The 24,920-nt window shown below is 46.5% G+C and overlaps 1 protein-coding gene across 1 annotated transcript in view; it reads left to right on the plus strand.

Moving 5' to 3' along the window:
• The window catches only part of LOC148523618 (transient receptor potential cation channel subfamily M member 7-like), a 166,757-nt gene that overhangs the window by 102,076 nt on the left and 39,761 nt on the right, over positions 1 to 24,920 (plus strand). The window contains exons 25-32 of the mRNA XM_088472824.1: positions 9,910 to 9,980; positions 10,617 to 10,651; positions 10,739 to 10,764; positions 11,335 to 11,385; positions 11,461 to 11,526; positions 13,479 to 13,762; positions 16,933 to 17,015; positions 23,377 to 23,582. Coding sequence (XP_088328950.1) covers positions 9,910 to 9,980; positions 10,617 to 10,651; positions 10,739 to 10,764; positions 11,335 to 11,385; positions 11,461 to 11,526; positions 13,479 to 13,762; positions 16,933 to 17,015; positions 23,377 to 23,582 — 822 coding nt within the window. The remainder of the gene's footprint in view (positions 1 to 9,909; positions 9,981 to 10,616; positions 10,652 to 10,738; positions 10,765 to 11,334; positions 11,386 to 11,460; positions 11,527 to 13,478; positions 13,763 to 16,932; positions 17,016 to 23,376; positions 23,583 to 24,920) is intronic.

Genomic DNA, 24,920 nt, shown 5'->3' on the forward strand with positions numbered 1-24,920 from the left:
GATCGGTGCAGGAAGCCGGCGTCCCGGGGGTTAATAGCCGGCCAGGGGAGGCAGCCTTCCCTGTTACAGCGGCTCCTCCCCTCAGCTCAGCGCGCCTTTCAGTATCCATAGTCTGGCGTCGCTGAGCTGCTTCCTCCGCGGGCCACGCTTCCTCTGAGGTCTCCAGCGGCCATTTTATCTCTGTGGTGCAGCAGAAATCTCTCAGGATGGCAGTGAGTCCAGTCCCCCTGCGTACCTCACCATCAGGTCAGTGTACACAGCGCTGTAGCCTTCCCAGACACTGAATCTGGGCAGTTGAATGCAGTGTAATAGTGCAGTATATTATATGACATGTTTATGTATATATGTATATATCTGCATTGTATGTGACTTATGCTAGTGCTGACTGTACTTTATTCTCTCACCTGTCAGTGTATATCTATCCCTTTTCTTTATCTGCCCTAATACAGCTGTACTTAGGGTGGTTCTGAGACCTCACATTTATATACTTGTTAATATTTGTGTGGTTTGTCACATACTGTTGCGTGCTGCACGTTGCCATATTTTAGATGGAACTGTGTGTTGCATACGCTGAAAATGGGTCCCTGCAGCTAATTTTTGGCATCAGTCAGGACCAGTATAGTGCTGCTTAATATTTCCGCCAAGATTGGTCAGATATGTCTGACCAGGAGATAGAGCGTTATACTGCACCCATTTTTACTATCCTGCAAGTCATGTGCTGCAGGTGTTAGTGCGGAGGATTTGACTCATAAAGGGTTCTGTATGTGGCGTCATCTGGTGCCGGCCTCTTTCACGACCCCCTTGGGCGGTTTGTTTTCTCGGGATCCTCTCAATTGCGGATCGCCGGGCGGGCCCCATTGTTGTACCTCACTTGGGGTTACTTCACCATACTGCCCTTTTCATCTCAGGGTATCTCGCAGCTTCTTGCACTCTTCCCCTGTGACACAGACTACCGCTCCCTGCAGGGGTTTTTCGCAGTATATGAATTCCCCCTGGTGCCACAATAGTCTGTCATTCCCCTTGCAGGGATTACCACAACAGCCACCCTGGGTGGATGTCGTTTTCTACGAAACGCTAATTGGCGTGGTTGACGCCCTGTGGTTACTTCCCAGTTGGCTCTGCCGTGAACTGGGTACTGTTCGGGGCTCTTTCCCTCTTACACGGGGGGAAGCCTATTTCAGGTATTATTATCCCTGCTTTAGGGCTGGTAGCAGGTCCATTCTGGTTAGAGTGAATGTTGACCTGCACCTGTATCATACACCCTCAGTATTGCGTGCCTTCGGGTTACCTGTTGCTGACTAGCGGGTGGATCGCATAGCGGGACTCTGGCTGTTGCCAGATAGGAGGTGTTACAACAGTGTTTGGCCTCCTGTCCCAAATTCCCTGAGGGTCATCACGAGCCCCTCCTGGGGGGGATGGGCGTGTTACTCGTCTGATTACAGACGTTACTACGCCTCCCATTCCTGCGTGGTCGGATTCTTCGGATCCGTAGGTGGTAACTCTGCCTGAAATCAGTATACTTGCTTTCAGGAGTTGTTACCCATCCTACCATGGCTATAGCATGGTTGGTTAATACTATTGCATATTGGGTTGATGCATTTGTAACGTTTTTCCCCTCCAACACGTCGGGGGTTCAAATGTATTTGGTCGCTCACGTAATATATGCTGTTGTCATAGGTGGAAATGCCTATATTGGATACCAGTCTCCTAACTTTCAGAGTTCCGGCTGCGACTGTATCCTCCGTAATACCCTATGGCTGCGCTCTGGGAATGCAGAGGTGCAGATACCATCTTTAGGGTTGATATTGTTTGGTCCTGACCTTGACAAGATTGTAGTAACATTGGCAGTATTACTAACGACAAGTTTACCGCTTTCAGCTATGCCCACTACAAGGCCTCAGACTAAGTCTGTTAAGTCTTTTTTGTCCTCTGGGTCAGCCTAAAGGTCTGTTTCTTCGTAGACTGTCGGCATCTACAAGGGCCGACATATCCAGTACCGAGCAGGCCTGGACTGCCAGCCGATCCTGCTTCTGAACCTACGGATATCTCTTCAGTCTGACGGGACAGGCCTACAACTGGGAGATACCGATTTTCTCAGTTCGCCCGGTATTAGTGTCAAGTTGCCGCGGCTACGTGGGTAGGAGGGTACGCCCTCTTTACAAGGGCCTTACAGATCCAGAAAGCTATGCAGTTGTTGCGGTAAGCGGAGCTAATTGGGCCATCCCCACTATCTCAGTGAGGGACTGGTTGTTCTGTTTTCTTTCTGGTGCGGTGGCTGAATGGTCCTCTTTGGCCTGTTCTCTGTCTCAATTCCCTGAACCAGTTCCTAAAGCTACCTGGGCTCAGGAGGAAATCCCTATGCTCCATCATACGATGTTTGGAACCTGGGGACTTTAGGGTATCACTGGATATACAGGACGCGTGCCTACGGGTACTTACAGAGACCTTTCCTCAGCATGGGCTGAGGTTTTCTGTATCACAGCAACACTTACAATTTTTCGGGCTCTGCCTGTTGGGACTGTCCTCAGCCCCACAGGGGTTTACCAGCGTTTTGGATTTTCTGACAGTTCTTCTGTTCAGTATATCCCAATGCTCCTGTACCTGGACGGCCTCCTGCTCTTAGCGGGATCACCGGGGTACTTTACGGCCAGGTCAGGATGACTGTGGCTTCTTCAGGGTGCAGACGTTTAATCAACGGGGAAAAAGTCCTCCCTGCATCCCTCTCTGGGTATTCTTCATCTAGGATCCCTGCTGGATTCTCAGAATCTGAGAATTCTTCTGGCGTAAGACGGAATCTCCTCTCTTCCATTAGGAGTACATGGTTGTCTGCGCAGTCGACAGATGTCTTTACACTCTGGGATGCATGGTGGAATGGGCTCAGTTCCATTCCAGGCCTTTCCATAATTGGCTCATCTCCAGATGGAATGAGTTTTTTCTGTCGGATAACTGTTCAAACGATGATGCTCTCTCCGGAGGCAAGTCGGTCCCTGTCCGGGTGGCTATGGCCATCTCGTCCAGGGTTTTCTTTGCTAGGGACAGTGTCTGGATCGAATCCTTTTCAGTGCAGTTGGACGTCTGTCGATTCCACCCTGTCAATTAACTTACTCTGGCATAACTCTTGTTTCCCGGTGAACCTGAAAAGGTTCAGTCCGACAGGGTCAGGACAGTGGCTTCCTTTTTAGCAACACTGTTCGTTGGGTGGCAATGACAGGTATGTCACATATTCGGACATAGTCCGAGGGTCTCCTCCCGACCATCTCGGCAGCGTTCATTTCAGGAGCTCTCCATTGGGAAGCGGGAGTCCTCAGCCGTCACGACGTGCATCCCGGGGACTAGTCTCTTCCCCAAGAGAGGTTTCATCTCCTGGTGAGCAGGGGGGGCCCCCCTGAGGTGACCCTCATGGCCTTCTGACTTTATCACACTATGGTGTTACAGTTCAGCTCTGGGGATTCTGAAGCAAACTTCAGCGACTCTTTGTCGGTGAAGTGGTCCTTCCACTTTGTGTACCTGTGTTCTCCGGTCTCCCTTCTTCCTCGAGGTCTTTGGAAGTGTTTTCAATCGAGACGGAGATGCTTTCCTGCTGGTGGCTCCTGATTGCCCCAGATGTCAGGGGTACTTGGATCTTCGGAGTCTCTACATCGATACTCCATCCCTGATGCTTCACTGCCCGGACCTGTTGTCTCAGGGTCCTTGGTTTTGCCTTGGACCTGGGTCGTTTGTCTTTGACTGTGTCCTTACAGTGGTCTTACGGCTTCCCTGGCTTTGTCATCGTTGGAATGATTAGAGCACATGGATCAGCTTTTGCTGGGACCTACCACAAACTGTGGCAGCCATAAATCTTATGGTATTGTACCTGTCGATACAATCCTCCGGTGTCCAGGATTTCCAGATATTCTGGCATTCCTTCCGGCTGGCTTGGGTTTCTCACTTGGCCTGGTCTTCCTGACAGTGCGGATCTCTACACTGTCAGTATGGTTAAGATATGGAATTGCTTCACTCTGGTATCCAGTTCATCCTTTGGAGTGTTTTCTTGATTATGCCTCCATTTGTCCTCCCTAGGGACTCCTTGGGAGTAAGTAGTGGTTCTTCGTTACCTCCGGGGACAGTCAATGGAACCGCTGGTTGTGATAGCCATTACATGGTCTATTGCTTAGGCTCTCTCTTTCTCTCAGGGTGTTTATATCAACCAGGAGAGTGTCTGAATTGGGAGCGTTCTCATGTGGCTCCCTCTTCTGGAGGGCATCATGTCAGGGTGGGAGTTGCTCTCGCCCTGTGTTTCTTCTTAGTGGTTTTCAGGTTCCATATTATTCTGGAACTTATGGTACGGCCATTCTGTCCCCAGTCCTCTCGGCTGGTGTGGCCTCATTGACTGTGGTCTGGCCTCTTTGGATTTATGTGATCCGTTCAGGTTCCTTACGGAAATCGGACTCCTTATTGGTGGTCTGAGATTTCTGGTTTTCACAGGAAAGGATGGCCGGCCTATAACCAAATGTTGGCTTGGATGGCCTCGTAGGTCTTCCTCAGGGGCCTACCCATGGGTAGGCCTTCCTGTTGTTGATGCTTGTTTTTTCTCGGGCCATGTGACCCTCGTGTGCGGCTCGCTGTGGCGCCTCGGCTGTTTTGCCTTACTAGGTGGCCACGTGGTCTTCTGTCCACACCTTTTTAAGGTTCTAGGCATTGGTTTCCTTTGCCTCTCAGGATGCTTCCTTTTTGGCGACGGATTCTCCTCTCAGCACAGGAGCGTCCCCACCCTTGGTTGAACTGCTTTGGGACATCCCCAAGGTCAACCCTGTGGACCCCCTATGGACCCTGAAGTAGAAAACAAGAGATATGGTAAGAACTTACCTTTGTTATCTCTGTTTCTACGAAGTCCATAGGGTCCACAGGGCGCCCGCCCTGACGCACCTGGCTTCATATGGGCTGTGTGGCTGGTCACCGGTTTTCCGTCTCCCATTTCGGTGAGTATGGTTATTGAGTGTTCCAGTTTTCTCTCTCTTTTTCTCTCCTCCTCCGGCCTTTGGCTACTTACAAACTGAGGTGCCTCTGGCTTGGGGGTGGGGTTATAGGGAGAGTGGACCCAGTGCATCCTGGGAGCTAAAAGCTTTAACTGCGTGGTGCCCGGATTTGGTTCCCAACCTATACCCCAAGGTCAACCCTGTGGACCCTATGGACTTCGTAGAAACAGAGATAACAAAGGTAAGTTCTTACCATATCTCTTGTTTTTGATTGTACCATGATTGAGATTATTTACCACATGCATTTCTACTGTATGGGGTAAATTTACTAAAATTCGTGTTGGTCCCGATTTGTCCCGTTTTTCAATTCGGATAGGACGATCAATAACGGCCGTTTTTTTCACTTAAAAAAATCAGGAATTTACCAAGGTCCTGGTTTTGACAGGATAGTTTTGATTGATGGTGCATTTGGTCGATCCTGTCCGATTTGAAGTCCCGATTTAAACGGCCAAACTTGTCTCCCGAACAAGCAGAGTGCACATATCAGTGAAATATGTGCAGACTGTTTGTTCTTATTTTTATTTTTAGGGTTACATTTTCTTTAATAAATTGACGTGAGGTCCCCCCCCAAAAGGCTAACCAGCCCTGGACTTGCCAGCCAGTCCTGGTTCTTAAAATTCTGGGGAACAAAATGACTAGGGTTCCACCGTACTTTAAGAATCAGCACCTGGCTGCAGGGCCAGTCCTGGTTTTAATTATAGGGGGAACAAAATTGCGTAGGGGTACCCATATAATTAAAACCAGCACCGGACCCAAACCGACCAGGCTGTAATGCCACAGCCAGGAGACCCAATCACACATATGTAATATTTTATATGTATTTAATGTACTAATGTGTATGTTTTATGAGTAAAGGGCCTGATTCAGCATGGATCGCTATTGCGATCACAGCTGCGATTACACACGCAGTTCTTCTGCGAAAATATGCTAATGTTTGCAACCACTCAGCCAGCATAGAGACGCCCACTACCGCTTTCTCACATCCGTAAGACCTCGCAGTCCTGTGTATACATCAGTAACATCGAGTAACATCGGTCCCTAATGCGCAATTACAGCAGCTCTGACCTGTCTCAGACATTGCAAGTCTTGTTGCACGCAGTGAGTACCCACACTGCATATGCACGCCCATGTGACGGCGTTCAAACCGACAGGCACACCTGCATTTATCTGACCTCTCCCCTGTCACCTCCCCCAAACGCTGACATCCCGTCACTTACTCTGCAATGGCTTTCTATCTGCGTGTGTGATCGCAATGCTAACATGCGCACACGCACTGCGGTGCATACACATGTGCAGTGCGCACCATTGGCCGATCTGTGTATGCATTTGCAAAGTGATCCATGCTGAATCAGGCCCAAAGTACAATACTCTTAGGTGTATTTTACTAAAGTGAGAGTTTTTAAAAGTGGAGATGTTGCCCATAGCAACCAATCAGATTCTAGCTATTATCTTCTAGAAGGTGCTAGTTAACTGTTAAGTAAAATCTGATTGGTTGCTATGGGCAACATCTCCATTTCTAAAAACTCTCACTTTAGTAAATATACCACCTAGGGGTAAATTTACTAAAGGTCGATTTGGCATTTTGAGTGATTTGAGGTGCGATTTTCATTTGATTTGGCTTCGATTTCGCTTTTGGGTATTTACTAAATGCCAAATCGCACTTCAAATCAAATTTTGAGTCAAATCCGCCTCAAATCGACCATCGGAAAAATATTGGTACTTTTACATAGCCCAGCACACAAAACCCTTATTTACTATTTTTCGATTTGAAATCGACCTCAAAATCGGACTTCAAATCGAACTTCAAATCCCTAATACAATAGACCTGCTTCATGCTTTCGATTTGAGCATGAGCAGGTCGGATTCACACAGATACATGCAGACATCAGTGAGATGCCTGCATGTATCTCACTGTAAAAAGCGTCTAAAGAGTTAAATTAAGAAAAAAAAAATGTGAGGTCACCCCCCAAAACACAACCAGCCCCGGACTTTGCCAACCCTGTTCTGGTTGATTAAGTACAGGGAAAAAATGATGTAGGGTCTCCCTGTACTTAGTACAACCAGCACACGGCTATGGGAAGCAGGGCTGGTTCTGGATTTACAGGGAAACATTTGCGTAGGGTCTCACTGTAAGAGACCCTTTCTAATGGTGGGCTGATACCACAGCCAGGGGAGCCCTATCACCGGGCTCCCCAGCCGCAGCATCAGCCCTGACCGTTAGTCAGCCCAGGCCAGGGATCCCTGGGGAGTTGGAGACCCCTTCAAAAAAGGGGTCTCCCTCTCTAGGGCACCCCTAGCCTGGGCTAATAGCCTGGGGCTATCCCCGCCACCCCTGGGCAGTGGGTGGCGGGTTGATTGTGACAGTGTGGTGTAAAAATAGATATAAATAAACATTGTCTTTCCAGTAGAACTGCAGGTCCCAGCAAGCCTCCCCTGCATGCTGATACTTGGAGAACCACAAGTACCAGCTTGCGGGGCATTAAGGGCCCACTGGGACTTGTAGTTTACCTGTAAAGAAATGTCCCAAGAAACACACACACACCTTACAAAGTATAACTTTAATACATGCATACATACACACACTCAGACCATACTCACCTATCTTGCCTCCATTGGTCCCCTTCTCCAGTAGGCATCCATGGGTTAAAATAAAAAAACGATAAAACCCGACCCTCGCACTAAGGAGTAATCAGTCTAACCAGACAGATTACTCCTTCCCGTATGAAGCGTACAGACCATACATGCCTACCCTCCCGGTTTTCGCGGGAGGCTCACGATTTTTCGGGTAACCCCCCGCACCCCCGGAAGGGTAGGCATTTCTCCCGCATTCTGCCCACTTCCTAGTGAAGTGGGCAGAATGAGGAGAATTCTGGCGGCGATTGCGGGTCTCCGTGTAGGGGGCAGGGCTTAAGACGTGATTCTACATGAATCACGTTGTTTGGCCCCGCCCCCTATGTAAATTTTAACCAATCGCGGCAATTTTACCGCGAGGGGGCGGGTCTTAATGACGCGATTTGACAGGCCCCGCCCACGTCACCCCCCCTGCTGCTTCTCTTACCCAGGCTTCTCCCGGGAAGAGCAACTGAAAGGTAGGCAACTATGGTACAGACGCGTCTTCATCCTTTGAAGCTCCGTGTCTGTGCGTTCATTGGCTGAGAGAGGTCAGGCCCCGCCTCTCAGCCAATGAACGGCTCCTCCATTGTACTCAAAGGTGGGAGCCGCAGGATAAACTTTAGTAACCTTGCGAGCAATCCTCGAGCAATAGTAAATTTACCCCTTAGACTGGGATAAGTCTTCATAAGAAGACTACTGTCTTCATTCTTTGGAAATTGTAAAACCATTGAGAATGTATATCCATAGGACCTGGGATTTACACAGGAGGCTGGACAAGCTTCCAAACATGCCATTGCTAGGTGGATTACTTTGGTAATTCACCAGGTTTACATTTGGGCATGATAGTCTGTCCCTGAAATTGTGAGAACACAGGCCGCCAGATGCTGTAGATGGGAGCCCCTTGGGTGGTGCACCTCTGGACTTCTGCTGAGCAACTGTGCTCGGTGACCACCTAGTCTGCGGTGCACACCTTTACTCAATTCTACAGATATAATATTTGTGTGTCAAAATATGCCAGATTTAGATGTAAAGTACTGTACAACGCTACATATTTGCATATGGCCCGTAGAAACAGCTTTTAGAAGTCCCCCTCCTTTGTGTTTTCTGTTATTATTCATTGCATTTATGTTACCCTAGTTAGAAGTGTTGTTCTCATTGGAGAATGTTGTATTTCTTCTTTTCCCTTTATTCAAGGGATGACCATCGATGATTCTTAATCATCGATGGTTTATGGCCGATGTCAATGCTTTTACCATCGATGGTAACCACACCGATGGCCATCCCTACTTTATTCTGTATTTCTGTCCTTTGAAGTCCCCAAGCAGTCTGTATGGTTATACAGGGGAATAAGCTTACGATTTTTGCTGGTAAATTGAAGGTGTCCATGCTCCTGTCAGTGCACACTTTTGTTCATGCCCTGCGCACATGCAGTGGACGCACTGCGCGTGCGCAAGCCCCGGAGTGAGAGAGAATTTCTCTCGCTCCGGAGCTCACTACAAAAGGGGCGGCTGTTGATGTTGATCGACAGCTTGCCCCGTTTTGTAGGCGTGGCGGGGGGGTGGTTTCACAAATGGAGGCGTTCCTTAAGGAATGCCTGCCGTTTTGTGGGCGGCCACACTGATATCAGCAGTGATGTCAGTGGGGAGCTTCCTACTCGATCAGAGCAGGAAGATCCCTGGGGCTTGCGATTGCCGGGACCCAACCTTAGGGTCTTGTCTCAAGCCCCGGTGGTTGCGATGGTCTTGACCATTGCGACCATCAACCTGGTCGGTCGCTAAAGCTGTGGGTGGTAACCCACAGCTTAGCTAGCGACCAGGAGGCCGCACTTAAAAAAGCAAGCGGCCGCCCTCATTCAGAGCGAGCACTCGCTTCTTGTGAGCGCCTCTGAATGAGGGCCTTTGTTTCCAGTGTTACCAATTCGACTGAGGGAAAAGGATTTAATCTAATTACAAAACCATAATTTTAAAATAGAAAAATAATAAAACCTGAAACATAAATATTTGAAAATTTCCTATCAATGAAAAGTAGAAGTAATTTAATCATGTACAATTAAAATATTCTTTTATATTTAATCTTCATTGCATATAATCAAATGAATACCACTGAATTCTTGTGATGCATGTAATGTGTCACAGAGAAGTGTGTCCGGACATGGAGTTTGGGAATCATTGCTCAGCATTTGGAGGAGAAACAGAATTTGGTGATGGTACTATTACATTTCTCTGCACTTATTTTCTCCATATTTTATCTTACTGATATCCTGTCTCATTTTCTTCCCTAGTTTATTTGGATAACACATCAATGTCTAATGAAGATTTGTGTCAGACAGACTCCAAAGCAGCCTTACTGAAGGTTTGTTTTATTCTTAAATATTAACCCAGTGAACATGCATAAAAGAAGAATATTTATTACTATACTTAGAACTAAGGGGTCTATTTAGTAAAAAATGCAATGGTTGCTGGATTATTATCAGCATTTTTCATTGTACATCGCATTTGCATATTTATATAAAAAGGCCTCCTGGGACAGACCATGTGAAAATGACCTGTCCTGGCGAAGAGATAAATGAAATGTGCTCAGTATTATTATTATTACCGTCTACCAGAAATGTCTCTTTAAGAGACAGGGCCAGTGATGTCACGCTGCTGTCTCTTCCTCCAGCAGTGAGCTCACAGCTCTGGATAGGACAGGAATGGGAGTCTTGACAAGCAGAGAACTGGTGGATCTAGGGGGGACACACACACACACGTAATCAGGGCAATCGTTTCCCGTAACACACCCGGCTAAGAGCTCGGCACCGGGGAGGAAAAGAATATTGTGGCTGCCCAAAGTGCTCAGGCTGAGTTACGGGGGGTGATCAGCGATTTCTCTACACTGTTCAGTATACTGAAGGTGAAGACGCGATTTTTTTTTTACGTTTACTAACTTTCAAATGTTTAGACATAACCTTTCTACCCTGCAATTTTAAGCTTCATTTTTTTAAAATAGGAACAGTACTGCCGATACTCTTCAGGACACAATAAGTAAGTTTAATTCTATTTTTATGATGATTATTTATTATGTAATTTATAGTTTCATAATGGTATTTAAGTTCTTTATATTTCGTTTAGGCCTCTTCAGAAAGAATCCTTCACCAGTAAGACATTTATTATGCGTTTTTTTTTATAATATATGAATGTTAATATTTAATTTATTGCTGTGTCGAGACATGATTAGAGGACCCACATTGCAGCTAGTAGGTGGCACTGGCTGACTTTGGGTGTGGAGTCTAATAAGCATATTGTTTAAGTCAAAGAACCCTTCTTGGAGGTAATAAGCAATGCTGTCAGACACCCAAAGTTCATTGCCCACAAGCTAACCCCTCTGGCAACATACTGATAATGCAGAGTGCAGGAGACAATAAGACAAGACACAGCAGTACACCTTTGCAGACACTACTACCCCGGCCCGCAAATATGGGCCCTTATCTGTACAAATGACAGTATTTGAGCCCAAGCGATATTACAAAACAGCATTTGTATTGTGCATTTGCCATTAATATGCAGCATTATCACTGATAATGAATGTACAAAACTTCAGGAATATGTCTTAAAAGTTGGAAACTATTGAATTACAGACATTCCATAACTGTCCTACAAATCCAGAAGGCTAGAATTACTATCTGTTTCCTAAAATGGAAGATTTTATTGTTTATTTTTTATTTTAGGGTTTGGGTGTAATTTCAAAACATCTATGGACATATCTTTCTATTATTCAGGTAAGCAGTACTAATGAAAATATCTACTATGTTGAATTGTTATCACTTAATTAAAAATGGGTTACTATCCTGCAGCGATTGAAAGAAACAACTTGGACCGGCTGTCCCAGAATATTCCCTTTACGCCCCTTCCTCCAGTAGGTAAGTTGAGCACGTTGTCCAATATACAGCATTATGGTTTTCTAACAGATTCTTCAATTTTATTATTAAAAACAAATTGTCACTATGGGCCCCATTTATAAACAAATCTAAATACCAGCTGCATATTTTGTTTAGTATCGCAGCGATACTAACGAATATGCCACTAATATTCATCATTACTTGCCCCTCCAGCGAGGTCCAGCCACGATCTCCCTCCTCAGCGACATCTTCATCTCTGTGGCTGGCAGCTTATCGCTGCCAGTGACAGGTTTCTGTGTTCCGCACATGCACATGACAGAGAAACCTGGCATGGACCCGCAGTGCCTGGAAGACTTCGCAGAAGCCAGAAAGGATGCTGCCGAGTCCACTGGTGACCACATCGGCAACCAAATATGGCGAGAGTGATTCAGTGACAAACAGCAGTAATCTTAGATTGTTAAATACTGAATGGATGACATAACCTCTTTAGTGAGTGCTAAAGGGGTTATGCATTGTTGTTAAATGTCCCTATAGTAATGACCCTGTAGTACAGGTTGAGTATCCCATATCCAAATATTCCGAAATACGGAATATTCCGAAATACAGAATTTTTTTGGCAGGACTCAGATAATGAAACATTTGATTTTTGATGGTTCATTGTACACAAACTTTGTCTAAGGCACAGATTATAAAAAATATTGAATAAAATCACCTTCAGGCCCTGTGTATAAGGTGTATATGAGAATTTCATTTCTGTACACAAACTTTGTTTGAGCCACAAAATTATTGAAAATATTGTATAAAAGGACCTTCAGGCTGTGTGTATAAGGTGTATATAACACATAAATGCATTCTGTGTGTATATTTGGGTCCTATTCCCAAGATATTTCATTATGGTATGCAATTATTCCAAAATACGTAATATTCCGTTATCCAAAATACCCTGGTCCCAAGCATTATGGATATGGGAGACTCAACCTGTAGTGCCCATATAGTAATGCCCGTGTAGTAGTCCCCATATGGTAATGACCCTGTAGTAGTGCCCATATGGTAATGCCCCTGTAGTAGTGCCCATATGGTAATGCCCCCATAGTATTGCCACTGTAGTAGTGCCCATATAGTAATGCCCCTGTAGTAGTTCCCATATAGTAATGCCCATGTAGTAGTGTCCATATGGTAATGCCCCCGTAGTAGTGCCCATAAAGTAATGCCCCCATAGCAATGTCCCTTTAGTAGTGCCCATATGGTAATGCCCCCATAGTAATGTGCCTGTAGTGCCGCAAAAAAACCCAATACTTATCTTAAACCCTGCACGTCCACCGCCGTCCAGTCTGCCCAGCTGCTCCTCGGAACTAGTGCCCATGGGGAGAGACGGAAGCTGGAGATCAGGAGAGAACTCCAGCCTCCGGCTATCGCGGCTCTGCAGGGAAGGAGCCGGGCGCACGCTGGTAATAAAATCTCAGCTGGTGTCTGGCTCGGAGCCCACCTGCAGTACCGGGCTAGAGGACACTGGCGGCGGGTGCAGCGGTGCAGCCGGTCCACGTGCACCTCCTACCCTCCACCCCTAGTTGCGGCCCTGGGGAGGGTTAGGATTAGGCACAAAGGGGGAATGTTTAGGGTGTGTGGAGGAGGAGGTTAGGTTTAGGCACCAGGCAGATAGGGTTAGGTTCAGGGTGCGAGGAGGGGGAGGTTAGGTTTAGGCACCGGGAAGAAAGGGTTAGGGTTAGGGTGAGGGTAGGGGTTAGGGTTTATGGTAATATACTTTCCTACAGGTGTCGGGATTCTCTGTCGGGATGCCACTGTCAGTATTCTGACCGGCGGCATACCGACCGCCAGGAACTCATACTCAACCCGTTAAATGGGGCCCTATATTTTTAATTATTTAAAAGACAAAATGCATTTATATCTGTTATTTGAAGCCGAATTTCAAGCCTATATTCGTGCATTAAACAAGGGCAAATTACTAATTGCAGAAGAGCTGGTGACTGTGTATCGCTTGGAAGAGAGCTCCCCAAATATCCTAAATAGCAGCATGTCCTCCTGGTCACACAATGGCTTTTCTGCTACTATTAAGTTTCTGAGTAAGGAAGAGATGGGCGGTGGCTTGAGACGAGCTGTGAAAGCGGTATGCTCCTGGTCTGACAATGACATTCTGAAGGCTGGGAACCACTATATCATCAAGTCTTTCCTTCCAGAGGTGATAAATACCTGGTCAGCAGTTTACAAAGATAATACAGTGATGCAACTATGTCTCAGAGTGAGTATTATAAATAATAAATATTACATATTTAATATACTTACTATTAAATATGTTGCATATTTACACTCTTGCACTCTTTGTGGTGAAATTTCATAATGCTGTAGCAGGGACAGAAGAGCTCTGGGCTGGCACACCTCACCCCCCACCCTCGGTGCACTTGACATCATGATGTCATACAACAAGCACAGGGAGAGCATTAGAATAAGAAAAAGGAAGCCCGGAGCATTTTGTTTTATAGTGGGGTACCTCTACAGACATCCCATAAGGTAGAAAACAATGCTGTCTGGACAGCAACCATGCCGCCTCCTTGGCTTTGTCTCATGTGCTGAGGCACTTTTCGCACACTCCTCGTTATGGACCTGTAGTTTTAGAGTTCATCTTTCTGTTAGTTACTTATTGTATGTTACATTATACAAGTATTAATAATATTTAATGGTGATGGGATATAATTGCACTAATTGTAGACACGCTACACAAAACAAAACCCCAATATATTAGTGTAGCTGCCGATATCTGCTTCTCCTCACATGAAGTAAGGGAAGCTGGATTTGATCTGTTAGTTTGTCAGTTTTTCAATAAAAGATTGTGGGGTCTATTTACTAAGCTTTGTTAGGAGATAAGGTATCAGCCAGTCAGCTCCTAACTGCCATTATTCAAACACAGCCTGTGACATGGCAGTTAGGAGCTGATTGGCTGGTACCTTATCACAGTTCACTTTATCTCCGAACAAAGCTTAGTAAATAGACCCCTGAAGGAGGGGGGGGTTTGTGTCCACTCTTTTTCGTCCTGGCTTTTCTTAGTAAATAGCGTAAATAGCGAGAGTGAGAACCGAGGAGCAGTAAGGAGGAGGGACTCGTCGGCCTTCACAAAGTAAGAATTAGGCAAATGGCACCAAGGCAAACACCCTCCCCTCCTGGCAAGCGGCGCCCTCCCCCCTGTGCAGCGTAATTAGTATTTTTCTATGTATATTTTTTTTGCGCCCATGGCAACGACCCTGATCAGTCCACGACCGATGAACTCAGGGCGCCACAAGAAACTTTCGCCCTGAGCTCCGCAAAGGCTAGAACCTGCCCAGTATGTAGTCCTTAATCTGCTATATGCATGAATGTATGTAATGCATCCAGAATGTGGCTATGTAGCAGTACCATCTTTACAGTAACACTGCAAAAAGTGCATATGGTGCAATGCACTCCCTTAGTAACTCACAGCTTGCATGTACAGGATCCCTAGCACTCTGGTCTCTAACAATGACAGAATCTACTCTGGAATTAACATTTCCCTCTGTTGGCAATGTACTCTTGGCAATGTACTCACACACTTGGCAATGTACTCACACACTTGGCAATGTACTCACGATCCGACATTGTTTCCGATTTCCCCTTGAACTCTCCCCAGAAGCTCCCCGGCAGTTGTGGGCACGATTTGGTGTTAAAAACTGTCCAGTGTGACAAACAATCTATCGTTCCTCCTAACTATTCCAGTGACTGAGATTGGCAAATCTGCCCTACAGCACGGCAGATCTGAAGATGCGATGTACGACCAGCGGGTACGTGCATCGGCATCGTGATCCTGAGTAGACACTCACGATTAGAACATATTTTACACGATTTGTCGTCACGATGCGTCGGAATCAGGCAAATCATGTAAAATATCGCTAAGTGTGTAGGCACCTTTAGTCTGTCATTTTCCGCTGACATGACTGGTGGAATTCCTAATAGATTGGCAGCTCTTTTGGCAGTACTGGCAACCCTCTCTGTGACACCTGCTCTTTCTAAGAGATTGGTATCTTTTTTTTTTTTTAATCTCCTACTGTCTCTGTTTGCTGTGATTGTCCTATTTATCTCTTCCTTTCTCTTCAGCACTTGTACTTATTATTAAGGTAGCCCATTCTCTCACTAGCAGGCTTTGGCTGTGGTACATTCTGTCTCCCATTGGTTCCTCAGGGTATGGCAATGGTCCAAAAAATGTCCATGCCTACTTCCTCTTTGGCCGCACTCCTGCCCTTTCTTCTTTCTTGGTTCCAAGCTCTCCACATTTGGTGGGTTCTGATGTCACTTCTCTGTCCCGATCTCTTGAGGATCCTGGGAGCTGTACTTTCTAGCACAAATGGCAGCTTTGAATGGTACCCTCTGCCAATGGCTCACTCCTCTTCCCCTTCAACTCCTGGTATCCAGCCCTAGAGGTGAGCAGTGGGTCCGGGGGGTAGACTTGTATAACACGCACACATGCACACTATGTTCAATAGCCTGTAAAACATATCCTTATATTTGATAAGTAGTGTTTTATACAATATGTGTTATAGTTGGAAAAAATGTTGTCAATTTTGTCAACTGTCAGTGAAGGTACAACCTATTTCAATATCAGGATCACTTTACACAAACCACTTGTGTGTTTCAAATTGAAATTTCTTTTTATGAGTAATAATGTACCCCTTCACTGTGACCACATGATTGTATATGGTCATGGAACATCTTGCTTCTAATATCCCTATATTTTACAGTAGGGGGTCCATTATCTTCAATATCTAATCACAGAAAGTGGTGTTATAGCATGGTTGGCTTAAAAAAAAAAAGAGTGACATAATTGACTAAATACGGGATAGGTACAGAATGCTGACGTTCGGGATCCCGGCAGTCAGAATCCCGATGCCAGCATCCCGACAGGGTTATGATACTGACACCTGTCAGTCAGTATCCTAACCCTCCCCCTCTCCCTACCCTAACCTTCCTTCCACGCTGCCTGAACCTAACCTCTCCCACTAGTGCATAAACCTAACCTTCCCTTCCCAGCACCCTAAACCTAACGCTCCACCCTTAGTGCCTAACCCTAACCCCCAACCCTCCCCTTAACCCCAGTACTTACCTTCGGGATCGCGGCGGTCGGGATGCCGGCGTTGATATTCTTACTAGTGTCAGGATTCCGGTGTCAGTATTCTGACCGCAGGGATCTCCGCAGTCGGGATTTTGACTGCATCCCTATAAATACATATTAATTCCTTTTTATGCAGCTGATGACATTGTAGGTTGCTTAAAAAGAAGAGCAATGTATGTACAGTATATACAACCATTCGTATTCCACGTTTGTTGTCATTTTATGCAGGTAATTACCAAACATAGGCCTGTGTCCTTTGACTCTACCTATTGATCTCTTATAACTTTCATTTCTAGGAAATTCAGCAACAGAGAGCTGCCCAGAAATTGCTATTTGCTTTCAACCAAATGAAACCAAAAACAATCCCATACTCTCCAAAGTAAGTGATATTGTGAAGCAGAGGTTCCCAAACTCTGTCCTCAAGACTCCCCAACAGCTCAGGTTTTAGAGATATCCATGGTTGAGCACAGGTGGTTAAATCAAATTGACTGAAGTACTAATTAAGTCACATGCGCTCAACCATGGATATCTCTAAAACCTGAACTGTTGGGGAGCTTTGAGGACCGCGTTTGGGAACCACTGTTGTAAAGTGTGCTGACGGTTACCCAGAAACACCAAGGGGTATATTTACTAAGTGCAGATTTTTTAATATATAGATCTTGCCTATAGTAACTAAACAGATTCTAGCTATTATCTTCTAGAAGATGTTAGATAAAATGAGAGTTATGGTAAAACAAACCTTTGTTAACTCTATTTCTTTAAAGTCCATAGGGTCCACAGGGAGACATTGGGGTGTAGATGGTGGATGAAGACACCGGGCACAAAGCATTTAAAGCTTTAGCTCCCAGGATCCCCCTATACCCCGCCCCCGAGTCAGAAGCACCTCCTTTAGTGACAAGCCAAAGGCCGGAGGAGGAGAAGAGAGACGGAAGACTGGTACACCTAAGAAAAGAATCACATTCTCATGGAGAAGGATACGGGAAACCAGTGACCAGAAACAGAGACCATATGAAGCCAGGTGCGTCAAGGCGGGTGCCCTGTGGACCCTATGGACTTCAAAGAAAGAGAGTTAACAAAGGTAAGTTTTACCATAACTCTAATTTTCTTCGTCAGGGTCCATAGGGCTCCACAGGGAAACCTTGGGGGTAGTCCTAAAGCAGTCATTTAAGGGTGGGGATGCTCCTGCGCTGAGAGGAGAATCCAGCACCCAAATGAAGCATCCTGAGAGGCAAATGTATCACAGGCATAGAACCTCAGAAAGGTATGACAGAGGACCACGCGGCCATCTTACAAAGCTGTTTAGCTGAGGCGCCACGGCGAGCTTCCAATGAGGGGCCCACAGAGCGAGTAGAATGAGCACTAACAGTAGCCGGAAAAGGAAGGCCTGCCTTCGTGTAAGCCTGTGAGATAATCATGCGAAGCCATCTAACCAATGTTTGCAGGCCATCCCTTCTTGTGAAATCCATAGAGCACAAATAAGGAGTCTGATTTCCGAAAGGAACAGGTATTGTCCACATATATCTTGATGGCACAGACCACATCCAAGGAGGCCTCACGGGCCGAGAGGTCTGGTGAATGAAAGGCCGGGACTACAATTTCCTCATTAATGTGGAAACTAGTAACAACTTTTGGAAGGAACTCAGGGCAAGTCTGATGTACTGCTCTATCCTGATGTAAAATTAGCAATTGGGAGCGACAGGAGAGCGCCCCTAAATCTGACATTCTTCTGGTTGACGCTATAGCCAGAAGAAAAAGAGTCTTCGCTGTTAACCACTTGAGTTCCACAGAATCCAGGGGTTCAAATGGGGGACCCTGGATGGCACGAAGAACTACCAACAAATCCCAAGGAGCCACTGGAGGGACAAAGGGAGGTTGAATGCGGAGGACACCTTGGAGGAAGGTGTGGATATTCGGTAGTGGAGCAAGCCTACGGTGGAACCAAATGGACAGAGCAGAGACATGCACTTTCAGTGAGGCCAGGCGGAGTCCTAGGTCCAATCCAGCTTGAAGGAAGGCCAGTACTCTGGAAATCCTAAACACCTTGGGGTCGTAGCTTCTTGTATGACACCATTGAAAATATGTATGCCACACTCTGTGGTAGACCTGAGCAGAGGCTGGCTTACGTGCTTTGAGCATAGTTTTAACTACAGCACTAGAGAAACCTTTGGACCTCAGGAGGGATGTCTCAAGAGCCACGCCGTCAAAGATAGAAGACCCAGGTCCGGGTAAAGGCAAGGACCTTGAGACAACAGGTCCGGTTGTTGAGGCAGCAGGAATGGAGTATCGATGGAGAGACTGCGAAGATCTGAGTATCAATAATGTCTGGGCCAAGCTGGAGCCACCAGCAGCTGGAGCCACTCTGTCTTGTTTGAACTTCCGAAGAACTCGAGGAAGAAAGGAGACTGGAGGGAATAGGTACACAAACTGGAAGGTCCACTTCACTGATGCGTCTACAGAGGTTGCCTCTGCATCTCTTGTTCTGGACCCAAACACTGGCAGTTTGTGATTGTGTCGGGAGGCCATGAGGTCCACCTCTGGGAGGCCCCATCTGTTCACTAGGAGTTGAAACACCTCTTGGTGAAGCGACCATTCCCCGGGATGCATGTCGTGACGGCTGAGGAAGTCTGCTTCCCAATTGATAACTCCCGGAATGAACACTGCAGAGATGGCTGGGAGGTGACCCTCGGCCCATGTCAGAATGCGTGACACTTCTGTCATTGCTGCCAGACTTCGAGTGCCTCCTTGATGGTTGATGTAAGCTACTGTTGTGGCATTGTCTGACTGAACCTGTACAGGTTTTCCATGAAGTGTGTGCTGGGCCAGTTTGAGGGCCCTGTAGACAGCTCAAAGTTTTGATTCGACTGATGTCCAACGGCCGTGAGAGGAATGCGGACTGGTCACTGCGCCTCAGCCCCGGAGACTGGTGTCTGTTGTTAGGATTACCCAGTCCGGGATCCAAAAGGGGCGACCCTTGGTTAGATGAGATGTCTGTAGCCACCAAGATAGAGATAGACGCACCTCTGGAGAGATCACCATCGTCTGAGTTTTGAACCGATGGAGTAACCCGTTCCATCTGAAGAGGATCAGCCTTTACAAAGGCCTGGAATGGAACTGAGCATACGCCACCATGTCGAAGGTGGACACTGTGGATCCCAGAACCTGCATTGCTGAGTGGATCGACACTCGGTGACTGTGGAGACATCTGCGCACTCGTAGTTGAAGTGGGAGATATTGTCTGATGTCAGAAAGATTCTCTGATCCAGAGAATCTAGCAGGGGTCCCAGATGAATCATTCTCTGTGAAGGATTCAGGGAGGACTTTTTCTAGTTGATTAACTATTGTTTTCCTTCACAAGCACGGATGGTTAAATATAGATGGCTTTGAAGCACCTCTGGGTATCCTGCTAAGAGCAGGAGGTCGTCCAGATATGGAAGCAGTCGGACACCCTGACCATGCAGGTGGGCCGCCATGATAGCCATAATTTTGGTTAACACCCTTGGACCTGTGGACAGTCCAGTGGGCAGGGCCTGAAATGGAAAGTGTTGCTGTAGTAGTATAGCAAACCAGAGATATCGCTGATGAAAGGGCGCTATAGGTGCATGTAGTTATGCATCCTGAATATCCAAAGATACCATGAAGTCCCCAGGATACATAGCTAGGATGATGGAGTGTAGGGTATCCATCCTGAACCTTGGTTCTCTGAGGAATTTGTTCAGGGATTTGAGGTTCAGTCCCTCGCTGAAATAGTGGGACTGGCACAATTACCCCTGCTTGCAGCAAGGACCGTATGGCTTTCTGGAGATGTAAAGCCATGTTCAGGTCTGAAGGAAGACCTGTGTAGAAAAACTGGTGGGGAGGCCGTCTAACAAATGAGAGGGCGCATCCGTGAGAGACCACTTCTCTTACCCAAGCATCCGTGGTGGTTTGACACCAGCACTGGGCGTACTGAAGAAGTCGGCTACCCACTCTGGGATCCCCCAGAGGGAGGCCCAGCCCATCAGGCTAAGGGTTTATCCTCGGGTTTTGAAGCAGGGCGTCTGGTGTTCCAGGTCTGCTTGGTCCTGGGTTGGCGATCCTCATGGAGGCCGACTGCCTAGGAAAGGACTGGCCTTTAGGCTTTCCCTGAGGACGAAAGGATTAAAAGATGTAGTAGAAGCAGCTGAAGGCAGAAATGCCATCTGCAATGCTGCCAACGTCCACGTCTGGGCCAAACAAGATCTCCCCTTTGTAGGGAAACCCTTTTAGGTCTTTCTTGGAATCCACAACTGCTTTCCATGAGCATAGCCACAGGGTACGGCGGGCAGACAAAGCGCAGCCGTGACTCTGGAGGTTAGGAGACTGGCATCCAACGTTGCTTCTCCAATATAGGAAGCTGCATCTTGAATGTGAGCAGCAAAAGACTTCTGATCCCTAGAAGCCTCTGAGGGAAAAGAGTCTTCAAGTGCATCAGCCCAGCTCTCTATAGCTTTAGCTGCAATAGCCGTGGCTGGACGGGCAACAGCCCCTGAAAGAGAGTATTTCAGGCAAGCTTCCACCTTCAGTAGGATCCTTCAAGGAAGTAACTGTAGGAAGAGGCAACGTAGCGCTTTTAATTAAACGCGTAACATGGGAATCCACCGCAGGGGGTGTTTCCCATTTTGCACAATGAGCCACAGGAAAAGGGTAACATGAGGTCAGAAGTTTATGTGGTTGAAACCTCTTACCAGGCGATTGCCAGGCTGCAGCCATGTGTTCAACTAGTTGATCCGATAGAGGGAATTCTGCTGAAGCCACTTTAGGTGCTTGAATTTAGGATCTGGCTCATCATCTTCTATTAATAAGATGGATCTGACAGCTTGTACCAAGGCAGGAATATTAATCTTTGACCGACTCTCATCCTCCTCCAGAGGGGAGTCAGGGTTAGGGAGATCGTCATCTTCTGCCTCCTCGGATGCTACCTCAGAATATGAGAGTTACATGGACTGTGATGATAACACAGGACGCTTAAAGGGCTTACTGGGTAGGGGCTTCTCACCTTGCAACATGGTTTGAAAAGCAATAGATGTAGCCACCAGACTCTGCACCGAGTTAGAGAGTACGTCTACCCATGGTGGGAGCACAGGAGGTACCTGTATAACCTGAACCTGTTGTGGCAACCCCAATGGGGGAATTACAGCATGCTGCAATAACCCCATAGAGGGAATTACAGCCGGAACCGCTAGGCGGTCCGCAATAGTGGCCAGTACCTGAGAAAAGGAAGCCCAGGGGGGCTCTTGTACAGGCGCTGGGTGGTCTGATGGGCCTGGTGGAGTATAACACTTAATACATAACCCATCTTGTATCAAATCCTCCTCACTTAAGCCTACAGCACATAATTTGCATGATAGCAGTATGGGTGCAGATGCCTGCTTGTTACCCTTGCCTTTGCTAGACATAGCTGCAGAGTAATATGGCACACAATATGGCACTGGATATAATGCAACCACTGTGTATGTAAGATACTAGTAGGAATGCAATATACTGGTCCTGTCTTATACTTGGGCAAGTTGCAGGAGCATACAGCACAAAAATGGCACAGTGCAATAAACAACTGTATGTGACAAGCCTCACAAATACTTAGTTTTATAGATATGAAGCACAGGAAAAACCCTGAATACACATGTATGTTAGGGCAAAAGAGAAAAAGGAAAAGATATATGCTGACAGTATAGAGAGAAACAGACAGGCAGCGCTAGCATGTCACATACAATGCAGAAATAACATATAACTGCAATATGGCACTACAATCAACTACACAGACTCAGTGTATGTAGTGCTATAGCCTACTTGACACTGACTCCAGGAAAAGGTATGTAGGGGGACCAGACCCTGCATTTCCCTGAGAGAGCTGAGTGCTGAGAGAAAATGGCCACCGGAGAACTCAGAGGGGGCGTGGTCAGAGGAGAAGAGCAGCTCAGGGAAGCGAGATTTCAGAGTAATGGCGCCTTGAGATGAGGGGAGGGGCCGCTTTAATGGGGAAAGCTGACCTCCCCATGCTGATTGTTTAACCAACGGGACACTGGAATCCTGCTCCATATGTACCCTGGGGGTCTAGTGGATCACATTGGACGGAGCCTGTGTCCACAATCAGTGCTTCCGGTCTGTCCCCTGAGACCGGAGGTATGACTGCCAAATCGCGGGTCACCATGAGCGATGACCCGCCTTACCAGTCCCCTTGATGTCCGGGTCCGTCCGCTGGGCTGGCTAGCAAGGACCCCGGGATGCCCGCCAAAATCCCCAGCTGAAACTGGCATTGCAGCGCCCGGAGGGGTGTCGGAGCGGCAGCGCAGACATCCTGTAGACAGACTGCTGCGGCGTGCTCATAGAGCAAAACAAAATAAAAGCTATTTGGGCTGCCTAAGCAGTCCACTGCACAATGGTGACCCGACTCCAGCCGGGCACCGACGAAACTGAGGTGCCTCTGGCTCGGAGGCAGGGTATAGGGGAATGGACCGATGCATCCTGGGAGCTAAAGCTTTAACTGCGTGGTGCCCGGTGTCCTCATCCACCACCTTCACCCCATGGTCTTCCTGTTGGCCCTATGGACCCTGAAGAAGAAATGTTAAGTAGAATCTGATCGGATGCTATGGGCAACATCTCCACTTCTAAAAACCCGCACTTTAGTAAATATACCCCCAAGTCTTATGTTAGTACAAATGTACTGAATATTATCTGGCTGTGCCAGGACATACAGTGCTAACGTAAAGTTCCTTTGTTTGCAGATTTCTGGAAGTGTTCCTCCTGTACTGTCACTCAGCTGGGCAGTGGTTCACAATTGAAGAAAATATGGCAGGAAGGTTTAGAAAATACAACAACAACACCGGTAATGAAAGTGTCCCAACAAATAGGCTGGAGAAGACTATGCTGGCCTTCAGCCACTGGACTTATGAGTACACCAGAGGGGAATTTCTGGTCCTGGACCTGCAAGGTACATTCCTTTTGTTGGCCATTTGAACCACTAGATTACTTATTAATATAAAACAATTACTATTACAACTTCTGAAATATCCAGAGCTTTATGTCCATCACATACTGTAATGTGAAAATAATAATTAGTACATTTAATTATTTCACTTGAGAATAATTAAGAAAAATAACATACTTATATTTAAAACTGCTATAACATTCTATAATATATAATGTAGAGACATTTTCCTCTTATTAAATCATTAATATTGTTGCAGACTGCAAAATTACTCTAGACTCTCGAGCTACTAGTAATAAATTGGAACACTAGCCTTGAGTATGACAGTACTGTATGCAACAAGGAAAATATATACTTCCAAACTTCATCTCTTCTCTGGCTCCTAATACCTAAATGCCACCAACACTCCCCACGCATGTACTTTACAGAATTAAAATATTAAATATCCCTTACATATCCTATAACAAAACTGAACTGACATACATAAGCAAACTTATCTCATTTCTCAAACCGATCCCTCTGTTCTGCCCAATATCTATGCCTCCGCACTCATTACTTGCTCCCATTCCAGGTCACAGGACTTTTCTTCCAGCTGCACTCACTCTGTTGGATACTCTAACCTGCACAAGTCTCCAAACCCTCAAGAGATTACTTAAAACTTCTCAGACAAGGTTATCAAATTCATAAAACCACCCTAAAATATTCTACCAGCCCACCCTACAGTTCATGGAAACCATTCTCTTTCTATACTCAAAATCTATTGATCCCCAAACTGGGGTTGCTCTCTCCTGCGTGTGGTCCCAATTGTACTTTCTCCTGCTTGTGACCGCCATGTTGATCCCTTCATCAGAGTCCTCGGTGTGCCACCGCCATACGCTGTCCTTTGCACCGTCTAGGGGTGCACGCGACATCGGCCATAACTTAAAGAATCTGTCAGCTGACCACTGACACCATGGGAGTGTGATGCTTGAACGGGAGCTGCCTAATTAGATCTCACTTAAGTCCTTTTGCTCCTGTATACCTGTTTACTGTGTGGAATTCTGTGTACCAGATCTTGCTTGTTTCTGCCGATTGCATCTCTGCCTGTGAACCTGACCTGTTTGTATCTTCGTTTACAACCCTTGCTAGTGACCTTGCTTGACCTTTGGCTTGTCTGATCATTCTCTAGGATCCTGATTCTGTACTGTGTCTCTATTTCTAATCCCTACTAGTTATGTGAAGGGAGCATATAGAGCAAGTCCATATTGTCTTTCTATGGTCCCTGGTAAACACTATGGGGTACGTTAGACTGTGCTCCTTGATACTGCAAGTGCAGATCCCTGGCTAACTGTACAATTGTAA

Source organism: Taudactylus pleione, unplaced genomic scaffold (assembly GCF_031769625.1).
Source record: "Taudactylus pleione unplaced genomic scaffold, aTauple2 ptg000129l, whole genome shotgun sequence".
Classification (NCBI taxonomy): domain Eukaryota; kingdom Metazoa; phylum Chordata; class Amphibia; order Anura; family Myobatrachidae; genus Taudactylus; species Taudactylus pleione.